The sequence below is a fragment of the Cherax quadricarinatus genome, chromosome 23 (assembly GCF_038502225.1).
Source record: "Cherax quadricarinatus isolate ZL_2023a chromosome 23, ASM3850222v1, whole genome shotgun sequence".
Classification (NCBI taxonomy): domain Eukaryota; kingdom Metazoa; phylum Arthropoda; class Malacostraca; order Decapoda; family Parastacidae; genus Cherax; species Cherax quadricarinatus.
Window position 1 is genome coordinate 6,897,357 of NC_091314.1, and position 23,621 is coordinate 6,920,977.

General features: G+C 44.2%; 1 protein-coding gene across 1 annotated transcript in view; it reads right to left on the bottom strand.

Annotated features, from left to right (window-relative positions):
* LOC128685759 (large neutral amino acids transporter small subunit 1) overlaps window positions 1-23,621 on the bottom strand; it is a 142,986-nt gene that overhangs the window by 98,883 nt on the left and 20,482 nt on the right. The window contains exon 3 of the mRNA XM_070087815.1: window positions 1,221-1,314. Coding sequence (XP_069943916.1) covers window positions 1,221-1,314 — 94 coding nt within the window. The remainder of the gene's footprint in view (window positions 1-1,220; window positions 1,315-23,621) is intronic.

Consider the following 23,621-nt stretch of genomic DNA (forward strand, 5'->3'; position numbering starts at 1 on the left):
ATGAAGAGTATTACCATCAAGGTTCTAAAAAAGAAGTAAATAAGAGTATTACCATCAAGGTCTTTCTAAAAAGTTCCACACAAATACATACCTTGATCTCTCCCACCTCCCCCAATATTTTATTATTTTTTTTATCCCCCCTATGAACAATTTTAAGTGTATTTCTGAGACGCGCCTGCTAAACTATTATCTTTCTCATCCACTCAAATCTTCACCAAAATCCACTACAATGGGCAATTTAGCTTTTCCTAATACGCTGCTCTGTTCGGAGAAGCCACCAATATCTCAAGGCCCAGAAATTACTCTCAGGACATAAGAGTTTTGAGCCTTGAAAGAATTGCGTTGCAACTCCTCCACAAACACACAAGTTCCAATAATTTTCACCTGGGGGCAGTAACTTCTTTACCACTGACTGTGATTAAATGAAGTCATATACACTGTGTAATATAAATTATGCATATCTCAATACAAACTTTGTGGCTATGGCCACCAGTGTGTGGTGATAACAGGGGTGCGAGTGGATGATTAGTCACCAACTACTGGTGGTTCGTGGGCAGTCATCCATTGGTGGTTGGTGACCAGTCATCCACTGATGGCTGGTGGGAAGATCATCCCTTCCTGGACATCGAGGATGGGGCACTGGATGAAAAATATGGATATTGACGCATATATTCCTGGGGGTGGGAGCGGAGGGGATGGCAGGGACCCAGGAGGATAACGGAAATGGAAGTGACGTTGACTAGACTCTGATTACTTAGGTTGGAAAAGTGGCTGTCTGAATTCAATCCCAAGGATGTAAGGAGATTGCTCAAAACTTATCTGGGTAAACATGTCACATAGCCAGGCTAAGGTGTTGACATAACGCACAGCCTATCTCCGGAACCATATAAACTAAATAATGTCAGCAGCATAATTCAAGCATGCAAATATAAGAATGACTTCGAGCAATGTAAATAAGGAACATTAAGAACATTATCAACGTTACATGGGAGTAATTTTCAAGTACGCGGCGCCACCTTAAAGCCTACATCTCTTCTGACAAACAAAATCTCTATGAACTAGAACACTTAAAACTAGAATTTGCTCAGCTCCTTTAACTATTATTACAAATTACACACAAAAAATCCTAGTTGACTGTAGTTTAAAAGGAGAAAGCCAAGAGCCAGCCAGGGCTCGAACCCGTGAAAACATGAGTGAGCAGACACACGGTCAACACTTACCATCCGTTGTAAGCGAAGAGTCCAGAGTAGAAGGAGAGAGCTATCTTGGTGATGTCATGCTCTGTGTTGTCAAAAGTGAAGTACTGCGTCTGACCTGCGGGCAACCAAACAACCAAACTTAGCTCAACACATGGCACTGTACTACAAACTTTTAAGATCACCTCAGGTCACCTCTAACCACTATCAAGGTAGACAAGACAGGTCAGTGGTATAGACAACACATAGCCGGGTCACAGAATGGAGAAGACCCGGGCCAGGAGCCGTTCTGGCGAACCTACCTGAACACTCACAGTATATGGTTCACTCACCCATCATAGATGTATCAACATACTACAAATAAAAAGCGTGTATCACAAAGAGCAATATCCCAAATAAAGAGCATGGATCATAAATAAAGAGCTAGTATCACAAATGAATAGCTAGTATCACAAATAAAGAGCGGAAAAGTAATGTGAAGGACCAGGGTGTGGTAATGTCTGAAGACCTCACCTTCAAGGACCACAACAATGCCACTATCACATCTGCGAGGAAACTGATAGGATGGATAATGAGAACTTTCAAGACACGAGATGCTAAGCCAATGATGATCCTTTTTAAATCGCTTGTTCTCTCTAGGCTGGAATACTGCTGTACATTAACATCACTCGAGGCAGGTGAAATTGCAGAACTAGATAATGTACAGAGAGCCTTTACTGCACGTATAAGTTCCATCAAACACCTTAACTATTGGGAGCGCCTGGAAGCACTTGACTTGTACTCACTGGAGCGCAGGCGAGAGAGATATATCATAATCTACACCTGGAAGATTCTGGAGTGTCTGGTCCCTAATCTGCACACAGAAGTAAGGGCGCCACTGGCACACTAAGAGAAAACGCAATAAGTGTTCGGGGCCCAAGACTGTTCAACAGCCTCCCACCAGCCATACGGGGCATTACCAATAGACCCCTGGTTGTCTTCAAGGGGGAGCTGGACAGATACCTAAAGTCGGTGCCGGATCGGCCGGGCTATAGTTCGTACGTTGGATTGCGTGCGGCCAGCAGTAACAGCCTCGTTGATCAGGCCCTGAACCACCGGGAGGCCTGGTAGTGGACCGGGCCGCGGGGGCGTTGATCCCCGGAATACCCTCCAGGCAGGTAGACTCCAGGTAGTATCACAAATAATGAGCTATAATATCTTAATTTAAAACAAGGCCATGTACAAGGTATACAGACCATAGCTGACATCAAGGACATTCTACTGTTTAGAAAGCCACTTGTTATACAGAGAATTTCGGGCAAATTAGGTCATTGTCCCAGGATGCGACCCACACCAGTCGACTAACAGCCAGGTACCCATTTTACTGATGGGTGAACATAGACAACCGGTGTAAACAAACACGCTCAATGTTTCTACCCTCGCTGGAAATCGAACGCAGACCCTCGCCGTGTGAAGCGAGAGCTTCAGCCATCAGGCCACGGGGCTAGTATCACAAACAGCATGGATCACAAATAAGGAACATGAAGCACAAAGAGCAGATGACGCATATGGAGAGTGGGTCAAGTTATGGTGACTAACATTATTATGTATCTCTTCTGACAAAGGAAGCAACAGGGGCGGTATGAACACTATTTACACAAATACCCACTCACTGGGAAGGCTTCAGTAAGCACCTAATCAACACTGACAGCTGCTAAGCGAAACGTAGTCACAATAATGCATGATGGAGTGTCAGTAATTTCATACAGAGATTAAAAGGTTTTTGGTCCGGTGCAGCATCCAGTCAGTGCAGAGGCCCACATGTCTAGACAGGAGTCCCCATGACAAACAGACACAGACAGGCACCCTCCCCAATCACATGAGAACATTCACAGTCCGATGTGTGAATTCATCCTTATCATCTGAGAGCATTCTTATCATTCATGGTCGTTAACCTCACACGAAGCTATCTTCACCCAGGCACCTAGCTAAAATCCCCACCCAGGCACATGGTTACCATCTCCACCCAGGCACCCAGCTACCATCTACACTAAGCACCTACCTAAGATATCAACACCTAAGCACCTAGGTCTAGGACTGGGCCTGGGAGAGGGGTGTTACCCCTGAACTCTACTCTAGGTTGACTCAATGTACACTACCATCTCCACTGAACGGATTTTGCTTCTTGACTGATTTGTCGGTGTTTACACTCTGTATTTTGTCGACTTAGTCTGTAAGTGGAAGGTATCTGCGTGCACGGAAGCACCCCTCCGCACCACACACACACACACACACACACACACACACACACACACAGAAGTAACCACTATTACCTCGCCCTTAGTACATATGTAGGGAATATTACTTGCTACTTTGCTTTTTAGATAGATCTACAACTACCCAAAAACCGATAAATCCCCAGCCCGATTAGTAATCCCTACCTAACAACAAAGCAGGAAGTACTGTTTATATTCTCTCTTCACATTAAAACCATCACAATTATACATTCAAAGAAAAATTAAAGTCACAATACCGTGGCTGGAACAACTAACAAATAATCAAGGTTCTGGAAGGGAAAACTCGATTTCGATTGGGTCCGTCTGAGACCGTTATCAAGTCGTTACTTTATATCGGTGCAGGATGGACCGAAACGTCCAGTCTGAAGTATATTTGCTAAGTGTACATTGAACTTGAAGCATTGCTTAAGGTACATTTGTGGCAGCTAGGCAAGACACAAGGCCTTCCAAGCACACAAACCTCGCCAACTACATCCTGTATGTATACATCGTATACTTTTATAAGTCTCGCCAATAAACAAGTTATGTATAATGAGAGGTATACATACATCTTAAGAGAATATACACAAATGGGTGTAAACCTTTCATTGTATATTCTTTACGAGCTTACTTGAATCCCTATTTTTGTGATTAAAATATACCTGAATGGTGGTATACAAGTAACATTCAGCCTTCTAATGACCTCGTGTAATTAAAAGATTATAAAGACAACAGACTAACCAAGAAAATGACCTTCAGAAAGTGATGGCTCAGCATTCCTAGCGCCCAATATGTCCACCTGCTATATTGTCAGTGTGGCCCCTGCAACGCTGAGTACACAAACAGCTGTACGAGTAATAGTTATTCAGAGAGTGTACCACCAGAGGGAGTAACTTATATGGAAACTACGATCATCGTGACCTCTGGCGTCCTGGAGGTGACACCATGACCACCACCAGTACTGCTACCTCCCCATGACCACCACCAGTATTACTACCTTCCCATGACCACCACCAGTAATGCTACCTCTCCATGACCACCACCAGTACTGCTACCTCTCCATGGCTACCTCCAGTACTGCTACCTCTCCATGACCACCACCAGTACTGTTACCTCTCCATGACCACCTCCATCACTGCTACCTCTCCATGACCACCAGCAGCACTGCTACCTCTCCATGACTACCACCAGTATTGCTACCTCCCCATGACCATCTACAGCACTGATACCTCTCCATGACCACCACCAGTACTGCTACCAGCCCAGACTCTACTAGGGACCCTACCACAACCACAACTAAAACCGTAAATATACAACCATCATTGCACAAGACCGTGGCCCACAGTACAGATGTAGGAGAGGAGTCTCCTCCTTCCTCTACTGAGGAAAGTAGATGGGATCCAGGACGGGGTGACCTTGGCTTGGATACTGAGGATTATAGTGCAGTCCCAGAACCTGCAGAAATTGACAACACACCTCCCAACAATTCTCAACCAAAGGTGAATTTGTGCAAATATTATGCCTGGGGCATTTGTAAGCATGGAATATCAGGAAAAAAAATGAGACATGCAACTTTGAGCATCCCAAAAAATATAGTGACCTCCTGTCTAAAGGAGTGTGTCGTTCTTCTTACTGTACTTTCTTTCACCCAAAAATGTGTCACTCCTCGGTCCTCTAGAAGCAGTGCTACAGCATCAACTGCCCTGCATACCATCTAAAAGGGACCAGGAGGCACAGACCCCACAAGACAAACAATAGTAGCTACGACAGCCCAACTCCAGGTGATTTTTTAGTGGCAGGAAACTTAAAAAGAAAATGGAAGGAAATACCAAAAATAGTCCACCACCTTGGAGCCTTGTTGGACTGGAGGCGCAGCCAGTGGCCCCCCATGGCCCTCCAGAACTACAACTACTGATGCCAATAACAAAATCCCACCAACAAACACAGAATACAACCTCGTTCATATTTGCTAATACACAGGGCCTTAAGCCATCCACCAACAACAAAATACCTTTTATCAGTGGACTTCTAGAGGAGTCTAATGCAATGTTTGCAGCCTTCACAGAGACTCACACAAAAGATCACTTTGACAGTGAAATATGGATAAGTGGTTACAACCGTTTTAGATGCGACAGAAAGAACAGGCAACAAGAGAGGGGGGGGGGTTGGCCTGTATGTCAAAGAGTCCCTCATCTGCACGGAGTTGCTGAACACCACAAATGAGGTAGTTGAAGTTCTGTCAGTAAAGATCGAGAACCAAAACCTAGTCATTGTGGTTGCATACAAGCCACCAGACGCAGCCTCCCAACAGTTCAAGGAACAGCTACTGAAAATTGATTACTGTTTGGAAAACCTTCCAGCTCCATCCCCAAACATCTTACTGCTTGGTGATTTCAACCTAAGGCATACAAAATGAGCTACTAAGTCTCTGCGAAAAACACACCTTAAGCCAGCAGATAGTGGAGCCAACAAGACTAGAAAACACACTTGACCTTATCTTCACAAATAATGAGGACCTGATAAGAGACATAAGAATATCAAAAACAACTACGATCACAACCTAATCGAAGTCCAGACGTATATACATAGGGGTCCTGATCAGCAGAATGCATGTACCGGTGAAGGTGTCTTCACAAAATACAACTTCAACAACAAGAACATCAACTGGGACCAGGTGAACCATGTTCTAAATGAAACATGTTGGGAAGATATCTTAATGACATGGATCCAAACCAGTGCCTTGAAAAGATCAACTTCCTAGCAGCTTATGCATGTTCTAGGCATATTCCCCTAAGAAAGAAGAGGAGCAGGAGTAAATTGGAGAAAGACGCTCCCTCTACAGAAGACGACGAAGAGTCACTGAGCTCCTCAGGAGTGCTAGAATATCTGATACACGAAAGGAGGAGCTGACCATGGAAGTGGAAACTATTGAACATAAGTTAAATGACTCTTACAGGAACCAGGAGAGACAGTAGGAGCTTAAAGCTATTAGTGAAATTGAAAGAAATTCGAAATATTTCTTTTCATATGCCAAAAACAAGGCAAATACCACATCTAGTATCGGGCCCTTACTCAGGATAGGACTTACACAGATGACAACAAGGAAATGAGTGAAATATTGAAATCCCAGTACGACTCTGTGTTTAGTGAACCACTAATCAGTCTGAGGATCGACGACCCAAATAATTTCTTCATGAATGAGCCTCATAACTCCATAAATGTATACCAGATTTCCGACATTACTCTAACTCCGATAGACTTCGAAAAAGCCATTGACAACATGCCCATGCACTCAGCCCCGGGCCCAGACTCGTGGAACTCTGTGTTCATTAAGAACTGCAAGAAACTCCTCTTGCGTGCCCTAAGTACACTGCGGAGGAGGAGCTTGGACATAGGTGAAATTCCAGTCACTTAAAACAACGGATATAGCCCCACTCCATAAAGGTGGCAGCAAAGCATTAGCTAAGAACTATAGACCAATAGCTCTGACGTCCCACATCATAAAAATCTTTGAAAGAGTGCTAAGAAGCAGGATTGCAAATCACCTTTATTCCCAAAATCTGCACAATCCAGGGCAACATGGGTTCAGGGCAGGTCGCTCCTGACTCTTAACTACTGGATCACAATGATATGGCCTTGGATGCACTGGAAGAAAATCAGAATGCAGATGTAATATACACAGACTTGGCAAAAGCGTTTGACAAATGCGATAATGGCGTAATAGCGCACAAAATACGTGCTAAAGGAATAACTGGGAAAGTGGGGAGATGGATCTTCAACTTCCTAACAAATCGAACACAAATAGTAGTGGTCAACAGAGTTAAATCGGAGGCTGCTATAGTGAAGAGCTCTGTTCCACAAGGCACAGTACTCGCTCCCATCTTATTCCTCATCCTCATAACAGACATAGACAGAGATATACACAACAGCACCGTATCATCCTTTGCGGATGATACTAGGATCTGCATGATGCTGTCATCTGCCGAGGGCGCGGTTAACCTCCAAGAAGATATAAACAAAGTTTTCCAGTGGGCAACGGAAAATAATATGATGTTCAATGAGGACAAATTCCAACTACTCCGTTATGGAAAACTGGAGGAGATAATAACTAGAACAGAGTATACTACAAACTCTGGCCATACAATAGAGCGGAAAAATAATGTAAGGGACCTGGGAGTAGTAATGTCTGAGGATCTCACTTTCAAGGATCATAACAGTGCCACGATCACAAGTGCAAAGAAAATGATAGAATGGATAATGAGAACGTTCAAAACGAGAGATGCCAAGCCAATGATGATCCTTTTCAAATCACTTGTTCTCTCTGGGCTGGGATAATGCTGTACACTAACATCTCCATTCAAAGCAGGTGAAATTGCAGATCTAGAGAGCGTACAGAGATCCTTTACTGCACGTATAAGTTCTATCAAGCACCTTAACTACTGGGAACGCTTGGAAGCACTTGACTTGTACTCGTTGGGACGCAGGAGAGAGAGATATATCATAATCTACACTTGGAAAAACCTGGAAGGAATGGTCCCGAATCTGCACACAGAAATCACTCCCTACGAAAGTAAAAGACTGGGCAAGCGATGCAAAATACTCCCAATTAAAAGTAGGGGCGCCATTGGTACACTAAGAGAAAACACCATAAGTGTCCGGGGCCCAAGACTGCTCAACAGCCTCCCATCAAGCATTAGGGGAATTACCAATAAACCCCTGGCTGCCTTCAAGAGAGAGCTGGACAGATACCTTAAGTCAGTGCCGGATCAGCCGGGCTGTGGCTCGTACGTTGGACTGCGTGCAGCCAGCAATAAAATACTGGTTGATCAGGCCCTGATCCACCGGGAGGCCTGGTCATGGACCGGGCCGCGGGGGCGTTGATCCCCGGAATAACCTCCAGGTACCTCTCCATGACCACCACCAGTACTGCTACCTCTCCATGACCACCACCAGTACTGCTACCTCTCCATGACCACCACCAGTACTGCTACCTCTCCATGACCACCATCAGTACTGTAACCTCCTCATGACCACTAGTACTGCTACCTCCCCATGACCACCTGCAGCACTGCTCCCTCTCCATAACCACCACCAGTACTGCTGCCTCCCCATGACCACCTGCAGCACTGCTCCCTCTCCAAAACCACCACCAGTACTGCTACCTCCCCATGACCACCTCCAGCACTGCTACCTCTCCATGATCACCTTCAGAGAAAAAGAGAGTGAGAGAAAGAGAGAGGTGTTTTCTACTGACGTCATTCATATGTTAAGATCTGTAGTGATACACGTGAAAACAGTTTGGTGATGCAGCAGATAATCTCGAGACAGAGCGTAAGATTTTCTGCAATCTATTTCTGCCATGTACGCCGTGTTCCCGCCGTGTAAGCCCGTGTTTCTGCCTTGTACGCCCGTGCTCCCTCCGTGTACGCCCGCGTTCCCATCTTGTACGCCTGTGCTCCCAATTTCTTGAGTCAAAAGGCCATAATAAAGGAGCACTGCAGTAGGACTACTGGCTCCTGCTAAGCAGGTACTTCGTCTATAAGGTTCTTGTGGTCTCATTTCATTGCAGATCTAGAACCAGACTTTTGAATATTATCTTGAATATTATCTTGAATATTATCTTGAATATTATCTTGAATATTATCTTGAATATTATCCGGGGGAATAATATTCAAGGGTCACTCTCACTCTGTGTGTGTGTTAGTTAGTTAGTTACCATTTTGTCCTAGGTACATGTCGATTTGACACTAGGCCTGTTGTGTGTGTAGGTGTGTGTGTAGGTGTGTGTGTGTAGGTGTGTGTGTGTAGGTGTGTGTGTGTGTGTAGGTGTGTGTGTAGGTGTGTGTGTAGGTGTGTGTGTGTAGGTGTGTGTGTGTGTGTAGGTGTGTGTGTAGGTGTGTGTGTGTGTAGGTGTGTGTGTTACCATTTTGTCTTAGGCACATGCCGATTAGACACTAGGCCTGTTGTATGTGTGTGTGTGTGTGTATGTGTGTGTGTGTGTGTGTGTGTGTGTGTGTGTGTGTGTGTGAGAGTCTGTGTGTGTTAGTGCGTGTGTGTGTGTGTGTGTGAGTCTGTGTGTGTGTGTGTGTGTGTGTGTGTGTGTGTGTGTGTGTGCGTGTGTGAGTGTGTGTGTGTGTGAGAGTCTGTGTGTGAGTCTGTGTGTGTGTGTGTCTGTGTGTGTCTGTGAGTCTGTGTGTGTGTACTCACCTATTTGTACTCACCTATTTGTACTCACCTATTTGTGGTTGCAGGGGTCGAGTCTTAGCTCCTGGCCCCGCCTCTTCACCGGTTGCTACTGGGCCCTCTCTCTCCCCGCTCCATGAGCTTTATCAAACCTCGTCTTAAAACTGTGTATGGTTCCTGCCTCCACTATGTCATTTTCTAGGCTATTCCACTGCCTGACAACTCTATGGCTGAAGAAATACTTCCTAATATCTCTCTGACTCATTTGTGTCTTCAACTTCCAATTGTGGCCTCTTGTTTCTGTGTCCCCTCCCTGGAACATCCTGTCTTTGTCCACCTTGTCTATTCCACGCAGAATTTTATATGTTGTTATCATGTCTCCCCTGACCCTCCTGTCCTCCAGTGTCGTCAGGCCGATTTCCCTTAATCTTTCTTCATAGGACATTCCCCTTAGCTCTGGAACTAACCTTGTCGCAAACCTTTGTACTTTCTCTAGTTTCTTGACGTGCTTTATCAAGTGCGGGTTCCAAACAGGTGCTGCATACTCCAGTATTGGCCTGACATACACGGTGTACAGTGTCTTGAACGATTCCTTACTAAGGTATCGGAAAGCTGTTCTCAGGTTTGCCAGGCGCCCATATACTGCAGCAGTTATCTGATTGATGTGTGCTTCCGGAGACATGCTCGGTGTTATACTCACCCCAAGATCTTTCTCCTTGAGTGAGGTTTGCAGTCTTTGGCCACCTAGCCTATACTCTGTCTGTGGTCTTCTGTGCCCTTCCCCTATCTTCATGACTTTGCATTTGGCAGGATTAAATTCGAGAAGCCATTTGCTGGACCAGGTGTCCAGTCTGTCCAGGTCTCTTTGAAGTCCTGCCTGGTCCTCATCTGATTTAATTCTCCTCATTAACTTCACATCATCTGCAAACAGGGACACTTCTGAGTCTAACCCTTCCATCATGTCGTTCACATATACCAAAAATAGCACTGGTCCTAGGACCGACCCCTGTGGGACCCCGCTCGTCACAGGTGCCCACTGTGATACATCATTACGTACCATGACTCGTTGTTGCCTCCCTGTCAGGTATTCTCTGATCCATTGCAGTGCCCTTCCTGTTATATGCGCTTGATGCTCTAGCTTCTGCACTAATCTCTTGTGAGGAACTGTGTCAAAGGCCTTCTTGCAGTCCAAGAAGATGCAATCAACCCACCCCTCTCTCGTGTCTTACTTCTGTTATTTTATCATAAAACTCCAGAAGGTTTGTGACACAGGATTTGCCTTCCATGAATCCGTGCTGGTTGGCATTTATACTCTTGTTCCGTTCCAGGTGCTCCACCACTCTCCTCCTGATAATCTTCTCCATAACTTTGCATACTATACACGTCAATGACACAGGTCTATAGTTTAGTGCCTCTTCTCTGTCTCCTTTTTTTAAAAATGGGAACTACATTTGCCGTCTTCCATACCTCAGGTAGTTGCCCAGTTTCCAGGGACGTGTTGAAGATTGTGGTAAGTGGCATGCACAACATATCTGCTCCCTCTCTAAGGATCCATGGGGAGATGTCCCATTGGTCCCATTGCCTTTGAGGTATCGATGTCCCTTAGCAGTTTCTTCACCCCCTCCTCATCTGTATGTATGTCATCCAACACTTGTTGGTGTATTCCTTGCTGGTGTCCCCATCTGGTCTGTCCCCCCAGAGTCCTTCCTGTCTCTACTGTAAACACTTCCTTAAATCTCGGTTTGAGCTCCTCACATACCTCTTGATTGTTTCTTGTGAGTTCTCCACCTTCTTTCCTCAGCTTTATCACCTGGTCCTTGACTGTTGTCTTCCTCCTAATGTGGAGGAAGACAACAGTCAAGGACCAGTGTGTGTGTGCGTGTGTGTGCATGCGTGGTGTGTGTGTGTTTGTGTGTGTTTGTGTGTGCGTCTGTGTGTGCGTCTGTGTGTGTGTATACTCACCTAGTTGTACTCACCTAGTTGAGGTTGCGGGGGTCGAGGCCGAGCTCCTGGCCCCGCCTCTTCACTGATCGCTACTAGGTCACTCTCCCTGAGCCGTGAGCTTTATCATACCTCTGCTTAAAGCTATGTATGGATCCTGCCTCCACTACATCGCTTCCCAAACTATTCCACTTACTGACTACTCTGTGGCTGAAGAAATACTTCCTAACATCCCTGTGATTCATCTGTGTCTTCAGCTTCCAACTGTGTCCCCTTGTTACTGTGTCCAATCTCTGGAACATCCTGTCTTTGTCCACCTTGTCAATTCCTCTCAGTGTTTTGTATGTCGTTATCATGTCCCCCCTATCTCTCCTGTCCTCCAGTGTCGTCAGGTTGATTTCCCTTAACCTCTCCTCGTAGGACATACCTCTTAGCTCTGGGACTAGTCTTGTTGCAAACCTTTGCACTTTCTCTAGTTTCTTTACGTGCTTGGCTAGGTGTGGGTTCCAAACTGGTGCCGCATACTCCAATATGGGCCTAACGTACACGGTGTACAGGGTCCTGAATGATTCCTTATTAAGATGTCGGAATGCTGTTCTGAGGTTTGCTAGGCGCCCATATGCTGCAGCAGTTATTTGGTTGATGTGCGCTTCAGGAGATGTGCCTGGTGTTATACTCACCCCAAGATCTTTTTCCTTGAGTGAGGTTTGTAGTCTCTGGCCCCCTAGACTGTACTCCGTCTGCGGTCTTCTTTGCCCTTCCCCAATCTTCATGACTTTGCACTTGGTGGGATTGAACTCCAGGAGCCAATTGCTGGACCAGGTCTGCAGCCTGTCCAGATCCCTTTGTAGTTCTGCCTGGTCTTCGATCGAGTGAATTCTTCTCAACTTCACGTCATCTGCAAACAGGGACACCTCAGAGTCTATTCCTTCCGTCATGTCGTTCACAAATACCAGAAACAGCACTGGTCCTAGGACTGACCCCTGTGGGACCCCGCTGGTCACAGGTGCCCACTCTGACACCTCGCCACGTACCATGACTCGCTGCTGTCTTCCTGACAAGTATTCCCTGATCCATTGTAGTGCCTTCCCTGTTATCCCTTCTTGGTCCTCCAGTTTTTGCACCAATCTCTTGTGTGGAACTGTGTCAAACGCCTTCTTGCAGTCCAAGAAAATGCAATCCACCCACCCCTCTCTCTCTTGTCTTACTGCTGTCACCGTGTCATAGAACTCCAGTAGGTTTGTGTGTGTGTGTGTGTGTGTGTGTGTGTGTGTGTGTGTGTGTGTGTGTGTGTGTGTGTGTGTGTGTGTGTGTGTGTGTGTGTGCGCGCGCGTGTGTGTGTGCGCGTGTGTGTGCGTGTGTGTGCGTGTGTGCGCGTGTGTGCGTGTGTGTGTGTGTGTGTGTGTGTGTGTGTGTGTGTGTGTGTGTGTGTGTGTGTGTGTGTGTGTGTGTGCGCGCGTGTGTGTGTGCGCGCGCGTGTGTGTGTGTGCGCGTGTGTACTCAATTATACGTATTCACCTACATGTGGTTGGAAGGGTCGATTCACAGCTCCAGACTCAGCCTCTTCGCTGGTCGCTACTAGGTACACTCCCGACTCCAAGAACCTTATCGTACCTCTTCTTAAAGTTTTATATGGATCCTGCCTCTACAACTGGGGAGGGGGAAATTACTTCGATTTCTTCTTGTTTCACGTTAAGATTTCCTCATATATTATTGTCCACGGAAGCCGGTCTTCACTTTCTCCCATTCCCCGAAGTTGGTATTTACTTACGTTAACTTCCATACTGTGTCACGCCACGTCCTTCATTCATTTAAGTCTTCTTGTGTGGATTTACAGTCATTTTAATTTCTTAATTTGCCATCAAGTTCTTGCACATGGGAACACTCATAGCTATTTACTGCGTCAAGCAAATAGTTGACTTTAATTGTAAATATCACTAGGTTAAGTGCCGAGCCTCGCGGAACGCCCAAGTTCCACACGACAAACCACGACCAACACAACGCTAAGTTCCTCTTGTCACATCCTGGTTTCCTCTCAAGTTGCATTTTTTTCATATTTTAACTATAATAATTTACATTTTACCCTTCTTTTATATTTAAAAGTCTCCTGATTAATTAAATTTGGAGCCATCAAGTACAAGTTTGAAATAGTTAAATGTAATCTGCCAGTCAGTTTCAAAGGATTTTAAAGTATCTGGCATGCGGGATTCTGAAATACATTAAGATCAGCAGACTTTCTTCGTATGGAATTCAGCCGATATCTTTTTTCCTCTAACAGAAAACTTATTTTCACCAAGCGTATCTGAATCAATTATATGGAACTTTCTATGTTTTAGTAAACACTAGATGTATTGCTTCACTCTTGATGTTTGTGTCTGTATTTCTCTCTCTCTCTCTCTCTCTCTCTCTCTCTCTCTCTCTCTCTCTCTCTCTCTCTCTCTCTCCAGATAGGCTGCTCACCCCAGAGACACAATTATCAACGTCCACCTACATAAGCCTCGCCATACCGTAGGCCCATCAGCCACTATCACCCATAATTAAAATTAACACAACACAAAAAGTGAGGCCTACGAATATTAACTGTAATATATTCCAGAGAGATCACGAGGCAAAACAGTGACACAGTGCCTTTACACTTCCTCAACACACACAAGTATTCACTGCTACATACTCAAAAACTTCATGAGGCAGTAGAAACAAATTCAATACACAGCTTAAAATGCTGGTATAGTAGGCTTCAAGAAAGGCCATAAACCAGTAATGTTATTAGTGTGGGAAGCATAGTCAGGGCCTGAGCCTCGACCCAACACAACTTGGTGAGTTAAGTCGTGTACACACAAACTGGACATGTATATCTACATTTATCTCATGAACGTAGTGTAAAACATGAATGGTGAGCCCACAGCGTGGACGTTTGCCACACTCCTAAATGTGCTTCTAGTCCCACTGGTGTAATATCCCACCGCGGGGTATATGACCCAAATGTGATCTTGTAACCAAAATGTGACCCAAATATACCCCTGTGTGACAAACGTGATTTGATGTTGGGTAAGATATGGTATAAAATACCAACAAATTAAAAAAAAAGACATGTACAGTATTACGGTATTTTAATGAGGCTTCTTCAGTCCTGGACCGAAGGTGCCATTCGTGGCGAAACGTTTCATCATTAAAATACGTATCCCAATACCGCACGTGTCTTATTTCACAACCCATGGCTGCCACCACCTGGCCAGGGCCTCCAACGTGCGTCACATTTACCAATAATATTAACTACTGTACGTTAAAAATGTTATATATGCCCAAGCAATGTTTAATGAATTATCTTCGTATCTTTGATCGCAACGAATCTATAAATCAAGTCTTGTCAAATGTGCACTAGGTTTTAAAATTTTGTATTAGCTAACTTGGCTTAATATGGGTCCAAGACGGAATTCTGTAAATCCTAGACCATCTAAAGTGTCCCTCTACATTGTGGGTTAGTTGTGAATATTTAAACTAATGAAAATCAGCAATAAAACAATTAATCAGTATCTAATATTTACATTTGTGACCCAGCTGTGCACACAGCTATCACATAACATCAGCAGTCAAAACATCTACACGTGTCACCCAGCTGTGCAGACCCCTGGTACGTTTCCTATAGCTACCTGAGCTCAGCGTCTTGGTAATAATACCAAGAAATCCCCCCGGGCCAATTCTCAGATCTATCCTGCTTGAAGCAATCCAAACAGGTACAACCCAAACACATGTAAACCCCCTACATCCACCCCCATCGACACAGGTACACCCCCACACACACGTATGCAAGCCATCAACAACACATCCTGGGAGGACCCTAGCAATCACTCTTAATTTAAGTGTTGAAATCCCCAGCAGCACCTGGCCAACTCCTCTCGTTCTCTTTCACCGCTCTTCTATACTTTTTTTTTTGCGCCATCTAACTCCAGATCCTACTGTTTAATAAGCGAAGATTAAGAAGAGATAAGATATAAACCTATAACTTGGAATAATGAATCATTTAACGTAACAGACAATAGTTACCTGGAGGTTATTCCGGGGATCAACGCCCCCGCGGCCCGGTCCATGACCAGGCCTCCCGATGGATCAGGGCCTGATCAACTAGGCTGTTACTGCTGGCCGCACGCAGTCCAACGTACGAGCCACAGCCCGGCTGATCCGGCACTGACTTTAGGTATCTGTCCAGCTCTCTCTTGAAGGCAGCCAGGGGTTTATTGGCAATTCCTGTAATGCTTGATGGGAGGCTGTTGAACAGTCTTGGGCCCCGGACACTTATGGTGTTTTCCCTTAGTGTACCAATGGCGCCCCTACTTTTTATTGGGGGCATTTTGCATCGCCTGCCCAGTCTTTTACTTTCGTAGGGAGTGATTTCTGTGTGCAGATTTGGGACCATTCCTTCCAGGATTTTCCAAGTGTAGATTAAGATCAGGGACAAGATAGGCCCACTCAAAAGTTCCTCGGGTCAGCTCACTGACAGTGATAAGGAAATGTGTAGAATTTTTAACACATACTTCCTCTCAGTTTTTACACAGGAGGATACCAGCGATATTCCAGTAATGATAAATTATGTAGAACAGGACGATAATAAACTGTGTACTATTAGGGTCACAAGTGACATGGTCCTTAGGCAAATAGATAAATTAAAACCTAACAAATCCCCAGGCCCTGATGAACTGTATGCAAGGGTTCTAAAGGAATGTAAAGAGGAGCTTAGCACACCTTTGGCTAATCTTTTCAACATATCACTACAAACTGGCATGGTGCCAGATAAGTGGAAAATGGCAAATGTGATACCTATTTTCAAAACAGGTGACAGGTCCTTAGCTTCGAACTATAGACCAATAAGCCTAACCTCCATAGTGGGAAAATTTATGGAATCAATAATTGCCGAGGCAGTTCGTAGCCACCTTGAAAAGCATAAATTAATCAACGAATCTCAGCATGGTTTTACAAAGGGGCGTTCCTGCCTTACGAATTTATTAACTTTTTTCACTAAGGTATTTGAGGAGGTAGATCATGGTAATGAATATGATATTGTGTATATGGACTTCAGTAAGGCTTTTGACAGGGTCCCACATCAGAGACTATTGAGGAAAATTAAAGCACATGGAATAGGAGGAGAAATTATTTCCTGGATAGAGGCATGGTTGACAAATAGGCAGCAGAGAGTTTGCATAAATGGGGAGAAATCAGAGTGGGGAAGTGTCACGAGCGGTGTTCCACAGGGGTCAGTGTTGGGCCCCCTGCTGTTCACAATCTACATAAACGACATAGATGAGGGCATAAAGAGCGACATCGGCAAGTTTGCCGATGACACCAAAATAGGCCGTCGAATTCATTCTGACGAGGACATTCGAGCACTCCAGGAAGATTTGAATAGACTGATGCAGTGGTCGGAGAAGTGGCAGATGCAGTTTAATATAGACAAATGCAAAGTTCTAAATGTTGGACAGGACAATAACCATGCCACATATAAACTAAATAATGTAGATCTTAATATTACGGATTGCGAAAAAGATTTAGGAGTTCTGGTTAGCAGTAATCTGAAACCAAGACAACAGTGCATAAGTGTTCGCAATAAAGCTAATAGAATCCTTGGCTTCATATCAAGAAGCATAAATAATAGGAGTCCTCAGGTTGTTCTTCAACTCTATACATCCTTGGTTAGGCCTCATTTAGATTATGCTGCACAGTTTTGGTCACCTTATTACAGAATGGATATAAATTCTCTGGAAAATGTACAAAGGAGGATGACAAAGTTGATCCCATGTATCAGAAACCTTCCCTATGAGGATAGACTAAGGGCCCTGAATCTGCACTCTCTAGAAAGACGTAGAATTAGGGGGGATATGATTGAGGTGTATAAATGGAAGACAGGAATAAATAAAGGGGATGTAAATAGTGTGCTGAAAATATCTAGCCTAGACAGGACTCGCAGCAATGGTTTTAAGTTGGAAAAATTCAGATTCAGGAAGGATATAGGAAAGTACTGGTTTGGTAATAGAGTTGTGGATGAGTGGAACAAACTCCCAAATACCGTTATAGAGGCCAGAACGTTGTGTAGCTTTAAAAATAGGTTGGATAAATACATGAGTGGATGTGGGTGGGTGTGAGTTAGACCTGATAGCTTGTGCTACCAGGTCGGTTGCCGTGTTCCTCCCTTAAGTCAATGTGACCTGACCTGACTAGGTTGGGTGCATTGGCTTAAGCCGGTAGGAGACTTGGAACATGCCTCGCATGGGCCAGTAGGCCTTCTGCAGTGTTCCTTTGTTCTTATGTTCTTATGTTCTTATGATATATCTCTCCCTCCACTTGACTAGTTGTAAAGTGTGAACTCTCAAAGGTCCAGCATTCTAGATATTTGTGTTCATCCGCGTACAAATTATCCAGGAAACATTTAAAAGGTATCTACTGTAGTGGAAATAGTGGTAACATCCACCCCACTGCAGCAGAAACAAAAACCATGTCGACCATAGAAACAAAAACCACTACCGCCGACACAAGAACAAGTCGACTACAGAAACAAAAACAACCGTCTTCGGCACATGTCGACCATAGAAACAAAAACACCCACCGTCGACACAACAAGAACAATAAATTATGTGACCACACAAGGTTGAGGTGGTGACAACTAGATCTAGCTGGTTAAGTAGCAAGTCATCTCTCTCAGCGACACTAATTCCTTAACTATGTCATGTTATCAGCACCACTCTGCACATCTCTCTCTCACTCACTCTCTACAAATATTTGACATGTAACTCGTGTTTATGACCCAGGTCAGTACAGTGTGTACTTAACAGCTTCACTGATATTCAACCCCACTTTTTTTTTTATACACAAGAGACGTTCTGCATATAAAAAAAATATTTAATGCAGTTCCAAGTTTTAATACGCAGTCATGTATAAATGTTTATGATTTGGCTCTTTCAGGATTCACAGTATTTTTTTTACCTATACACATTGTTAATTTGTTTATGGATGATGTTCGTTTAATTACCTGCGATACGTTTTAACGTATAGGTGTACGTATATATTTTAAACATATATCAACTAAACCTAATGCAGAAAACGTGACAATTACGCTGGTATGATGTTATCCCCCAAACTCTCCTCCCTCGGCCACTCCTGATGCTGCATATGTGGCCACGTGTTACAACACCATCAAAATATAAACGAGTCATCTTTCACCGCTGTTCGTGTCTGATGGTGCTAATAGCTGTGATGGTGCTAATAGCTGTGATGGTGCTAACAGCTGTGATGGTGCTAATAGCTGTGATGGTGCTAATAGCTGTGATGGTGCTAACAGCTGTGATAGTGCTAATAGCTGTGATGGTGCTAATAGCTGTGATGGTGCTAACAGCTGTGATGGTGCTAACAGCTGTGATGGTGCTAATAGCTGTGATGGTGCTAATAGCTGTGATGGTGCTAATAGCTGTGATGGTGCTAATAGCTGTGATGGTGCTAACAGCTGTGATGGTGCTAATAGCTGTGATGGTGCTAATAGCTGTGATGGTGCTAATAGCTGTGATGGTGCTAATAGCTGTGATGGTGCTAACAGCTGTGATGGTGCTAATAGCTGTGATGGTGCTAATAGCTGTGATGGTGCTAATAGCTGTGATGGTGCTAATAGCTGTGATGGTGCTAATAGCTGTGATGGTGCTAATAGCTGTGATGGTGCTAATAGCTGTGATGGTGCTAATAGCTGTGATGGTGCTAATAGCTGTGATGGTGCTAATAGCTGTGATGGTGCTAACAGCTGTGATGGTGCTAATAGCTGTGATGGTGCTAATAGCTGTGATGGTGCTAACAGCTGTGATGGTGCTAATAGCTGTGATGGTGCTAATAGCTGTGATGGTGCTAATAGCTGTGATGGTGCTAATAGCTGTGATGGTGCTAACAGCTGTGATGGTGCTAATAGCTGTGATGGTGCTAATAGCTGTGATGGTGCTAACAGCTGTGATGGTGCTAATAGCTGTGATGGTGTTAATAGCTGTGATGGTGCTAATAGCCGTGATGGTGCTAATAGCTGTGATGGTGCTAATAGCTGTGATGGTGCTAATAGCTGTGATGGTGCTAATGACTGTGATGGTGCTAATGACTGTGATGGTGCTAATGACTGTGATGGTGCTAATAGCTGTGATGGTGCTAATAGATGTGATAGTGCTAATGACTATGATGGTGCTAATAGCTGTGATGGTGCTAATAGCTGTGATGGTGCTAATAGATGTGATGGTGCTAATAGCTGTGATGGTGCTAATAGCTGTGATGGTGCTAATAGCTGTGATGGTGCTAATAGCTGTGATGGTGCTAATGACTGTGATGGTGCTAATAGCTGTGATGGTGCTAATAGCTGTGATGGTGCTAACAGCTGTGATGGTGCTAATAGCTGTGATGGTGCTAATAGCTGTGATGGTGCTAACAGCTGTGATGGTGCTAATAGCTGTGATGGTGCTAATGACTGTGATGGTGCTAATAGCTGTGATGGTGCTAATAGCTGTGATGGCGTTAATGACGGTGATGGTGCTAATAGCTGTGATGGTGCTAATAGCTGTGGTGCTAATGACTGTGATGGTGCTAATAGCTGTGATGGTGCTAATAGCTGTGATGGTGCTAATAGCTGTGATGGTGCTAATAGCTGTGATGGTGCTAATGACTGTGATGGTGCTAATAGCTGTGATGGTGCTAATAGCTGTGATGGCGTTAATGACGGTGATGGTGCTAATAGCTGTGATGGCGTTAATGACTGTGATGGTGCTAATAGCTGTGATGGTGCTAATAGCTGTGATGGTGTTAATAGCTGTGATGGTGCTAATCGCTGTGATGGTGCTAATAGCTGTGATGGCGTTAATGACGGTGATGGTGCTAATAGCTGTGATGGCATTAATGACTGTGATGGTGCTAATAGCTGTGATGGTGCTAATAGCTGTGATAGTGCTAATAGCTGTGATGGTGCTAATAGCTGTGATGGCGTTAATGACGGTGATGGTGCTAATAGCTGTGATGGCGTTAATGACTGTGATGGTGCTAATAGTTGTGATGGTGCTAATAGCTGTGATGGTGCTAATAGCTGTGATGGTGCTAATAGCTGTGATGGTGCTAATAGCTGTGATGGTGTTAATGACTGTGATGGTGCTAATAGCTGTGATGGTGCTAATAGCTGTGATGGTGCTAATGACTGTGATGGTGCTAATAGCTGTGATGGTGCTAATAGCTGTGATGGTGCTAACAGCTGTGATGGTGCTAATAGCTGTGATGGTGCTAATGACTGTGATGGTGCTAATAGCTGTGATGGTGCTAATAGCTGTGATGGCGTTAATGACGGTGATGGTGCTAATAGCTGTGATGGTGCTAATAGCTGTGATGGTGCTAATAGCTGTGATGGCGTTAATGACGGTGATGGTGCTAATAGCTGTGATGGCATTAATGACTGTGATGGTGCTAATAGCTGTGATGGTGCTAATAGCTGTGATGGTGCTAATAGCTGTGATGGTGCTAATAGCTGTGATGGCGTTAATGACGGTGATGGTGCTAATAGCTGTGATGGCGTTAATGACTGTGATGGTGCTAATAGTTGTGATGGTGCTAATAGCTGTGATGGTGCTAATAGCTGTGATGGTGCTAATAGCTGTGATGGTGCTAATAGCTGTGGTGTTAATGACTGTGATGGTGCTAATAGCTGTGATGGTGCTAATAGCTGTGATGGTGCTAATGACTGTGATGGTGCTAATAGCTGTGATGGTGCTAATAGCTGTGATGGTGCTAACAGCTGTGATGGTGCTAATAGCTGTGATGGTGCTAATGACTGTGATGGTGCTAATAGCTGTGATGGTGCTAATAGCTGTGATGGCGTTAATGACGGTGATGGTGCTAATAGCTGTGATGGTGCTAATAGCTGTGATGGCGTTAATGACGGTGATGGTGCTAATAGCTGTGATGGCGTTAATGACTGTGATGGTGCTAATAGCTGTGATGGTGCTAATAGCTGTGATGGTGCTAATAGCTGTGATGGTGCTAATAGATGTGATGGCGTTAATGACTGTGATGGTGCTAATAGCTGTGATGGTGCTAATAGCTGTGATGGTGCTAATAGCTGTGATGGTGCTAATAGCTGTGATGGTGCTAATAGATGTGATGGCGTTAATGACTGTGATGGTGCTAATAGCTGTGATGGTGCTAAAAGCTGTGATGGTGCTAATAGCTGTGGTGCTAATAGCTGTGATGGTGCTAATAGCTGTGATGGTGCTAATGACTGTGATGGTGCTAATAGCTGTGATGGTGCTAATGACTGTGATGGTGCTAATAGCTGTGATGGTGCTAATAGCTGTGATGGTGCTAATAGCTGTGGTGCTAATAGCTGTGATGGTGCTAATAGCTGTGATGGCATTAATGACTGTGATGGTGCTAATAGCTGTGATGGCATTAATGACTGTGATGGTGCTAATAGATGTGATGGTGCTAATAGCTGTGATGGTGCTAATAGCTGTGATGGTGCTAATAGCTGTGATGGTGCTAATAGCTGTGATGGTGCTAATAGCTGTGATGGTGCTAATGACTGTGATGGTGCTAATAGCTGTGATGGTGCTAATGACTGTGATGGTGCTAATAGCTGTGATGGTGCTAATGACTGATGGTGCTAATAGCGGTGATGGCGTTAATGACTGTGATGGTGCTAATAGCTGTGATGGCGTTAATGACTGTGATGGTGCTAATAGCTGTGATGGTGCTAATAGCTGTGATGGTGCTAATAGCTGTGGTGCTAATGACTGTGATGGTGCTAATAGCTGTGATGGTGCTAATGACTGTGATGGTGCTAATAGCTGTGATGGTGCTAATGACTGTGATGGTGCTAATAGCTGTGATGGTGCTAATGACTGTGATGGTGCTAATAGCTGTGATGGTGCTAATGACTGTGATGGTGCTAATAGTTGTGATGGTGCTAATGACTGTGGTGCTAATAGCTGTGATGGTGCTAATAGCTGTGATGGTGCTAATGACTGTGATGGTGCTAATAGCTGTGATGGTGCTAATGACTGTGATGGTGCTAATGACTGTGATGGTGCTAATAGCTGTGATGGTGCTAATAGCTGTGATGGTGCTAATGACTGTGATGGTGCTAATAGCTGTGATGGTGCTAATAGCTGTGATGGTGCTAATGACTGTGATGGTGCTAATAGCTGTGATGGTGCTAATGACTGTGATGGTGCTAATGACTGTGATGGTGCTAATGACTGTGATGGTGCTAATGACTGTGATGGTGCTAATGACTGTGATGGTGCTAATGACTGTGATGGTGCTAATGACTGTGATGGTGCTAATAGCTGTGATGGCGTGATGATGATGTGATGATGCTTTTTATTTATTTATTTATTTATTTGAACATGATACAGAGAAGTACAAGGAACACAATTTTTAAAGTGAAGCATGCCAAAGCCCCTTGTATGCAGAGCATTATGGGCAGGCTTAAAATTAACTTAAGATTAACTAAGCAATGATATATTCAGTGGTACAAAAATTATTGTAAAACATAACAATTTAGTACAGGAGAGTATTACAAAGACAGGTCATATGGTCATTTACTGTGTTGCTGTGTAATCAGTAGAATGGAGTATTCTGTTAGGTAATGAAGTTAAATAGTAACAAAGTTTGATTGGGTCACAGGTTGACAATTATGAGATAAAATAATGAGATACATATATGAGATACAATTTATGAGATACAATTATTCAGTATTTATTTAGTTGTGGGTGAGTAAGTGATTTTTGAGAAGAGACTTGAATTTATAAACAGTGTTTCTTTTATATTCACAGGCAATGAATTCCAGATTTTAGGGCCTTTTATGTGCATTGAGTTTTTGCATAGCGTGTCAAGTGTTCTGTTGAGGTTGGTGAGGAGATGTTTGAGGGGAGGGTTTATGTCAGAGTTAAGTGTTCTATGTATGTAGTAGGTGCAGTAATAAGTATGGATGTTTTGTATTGTGAGTAGGTTTAGAGTTTTGAATATTGGTGGAGTGTGCTGTCTGTAGTGG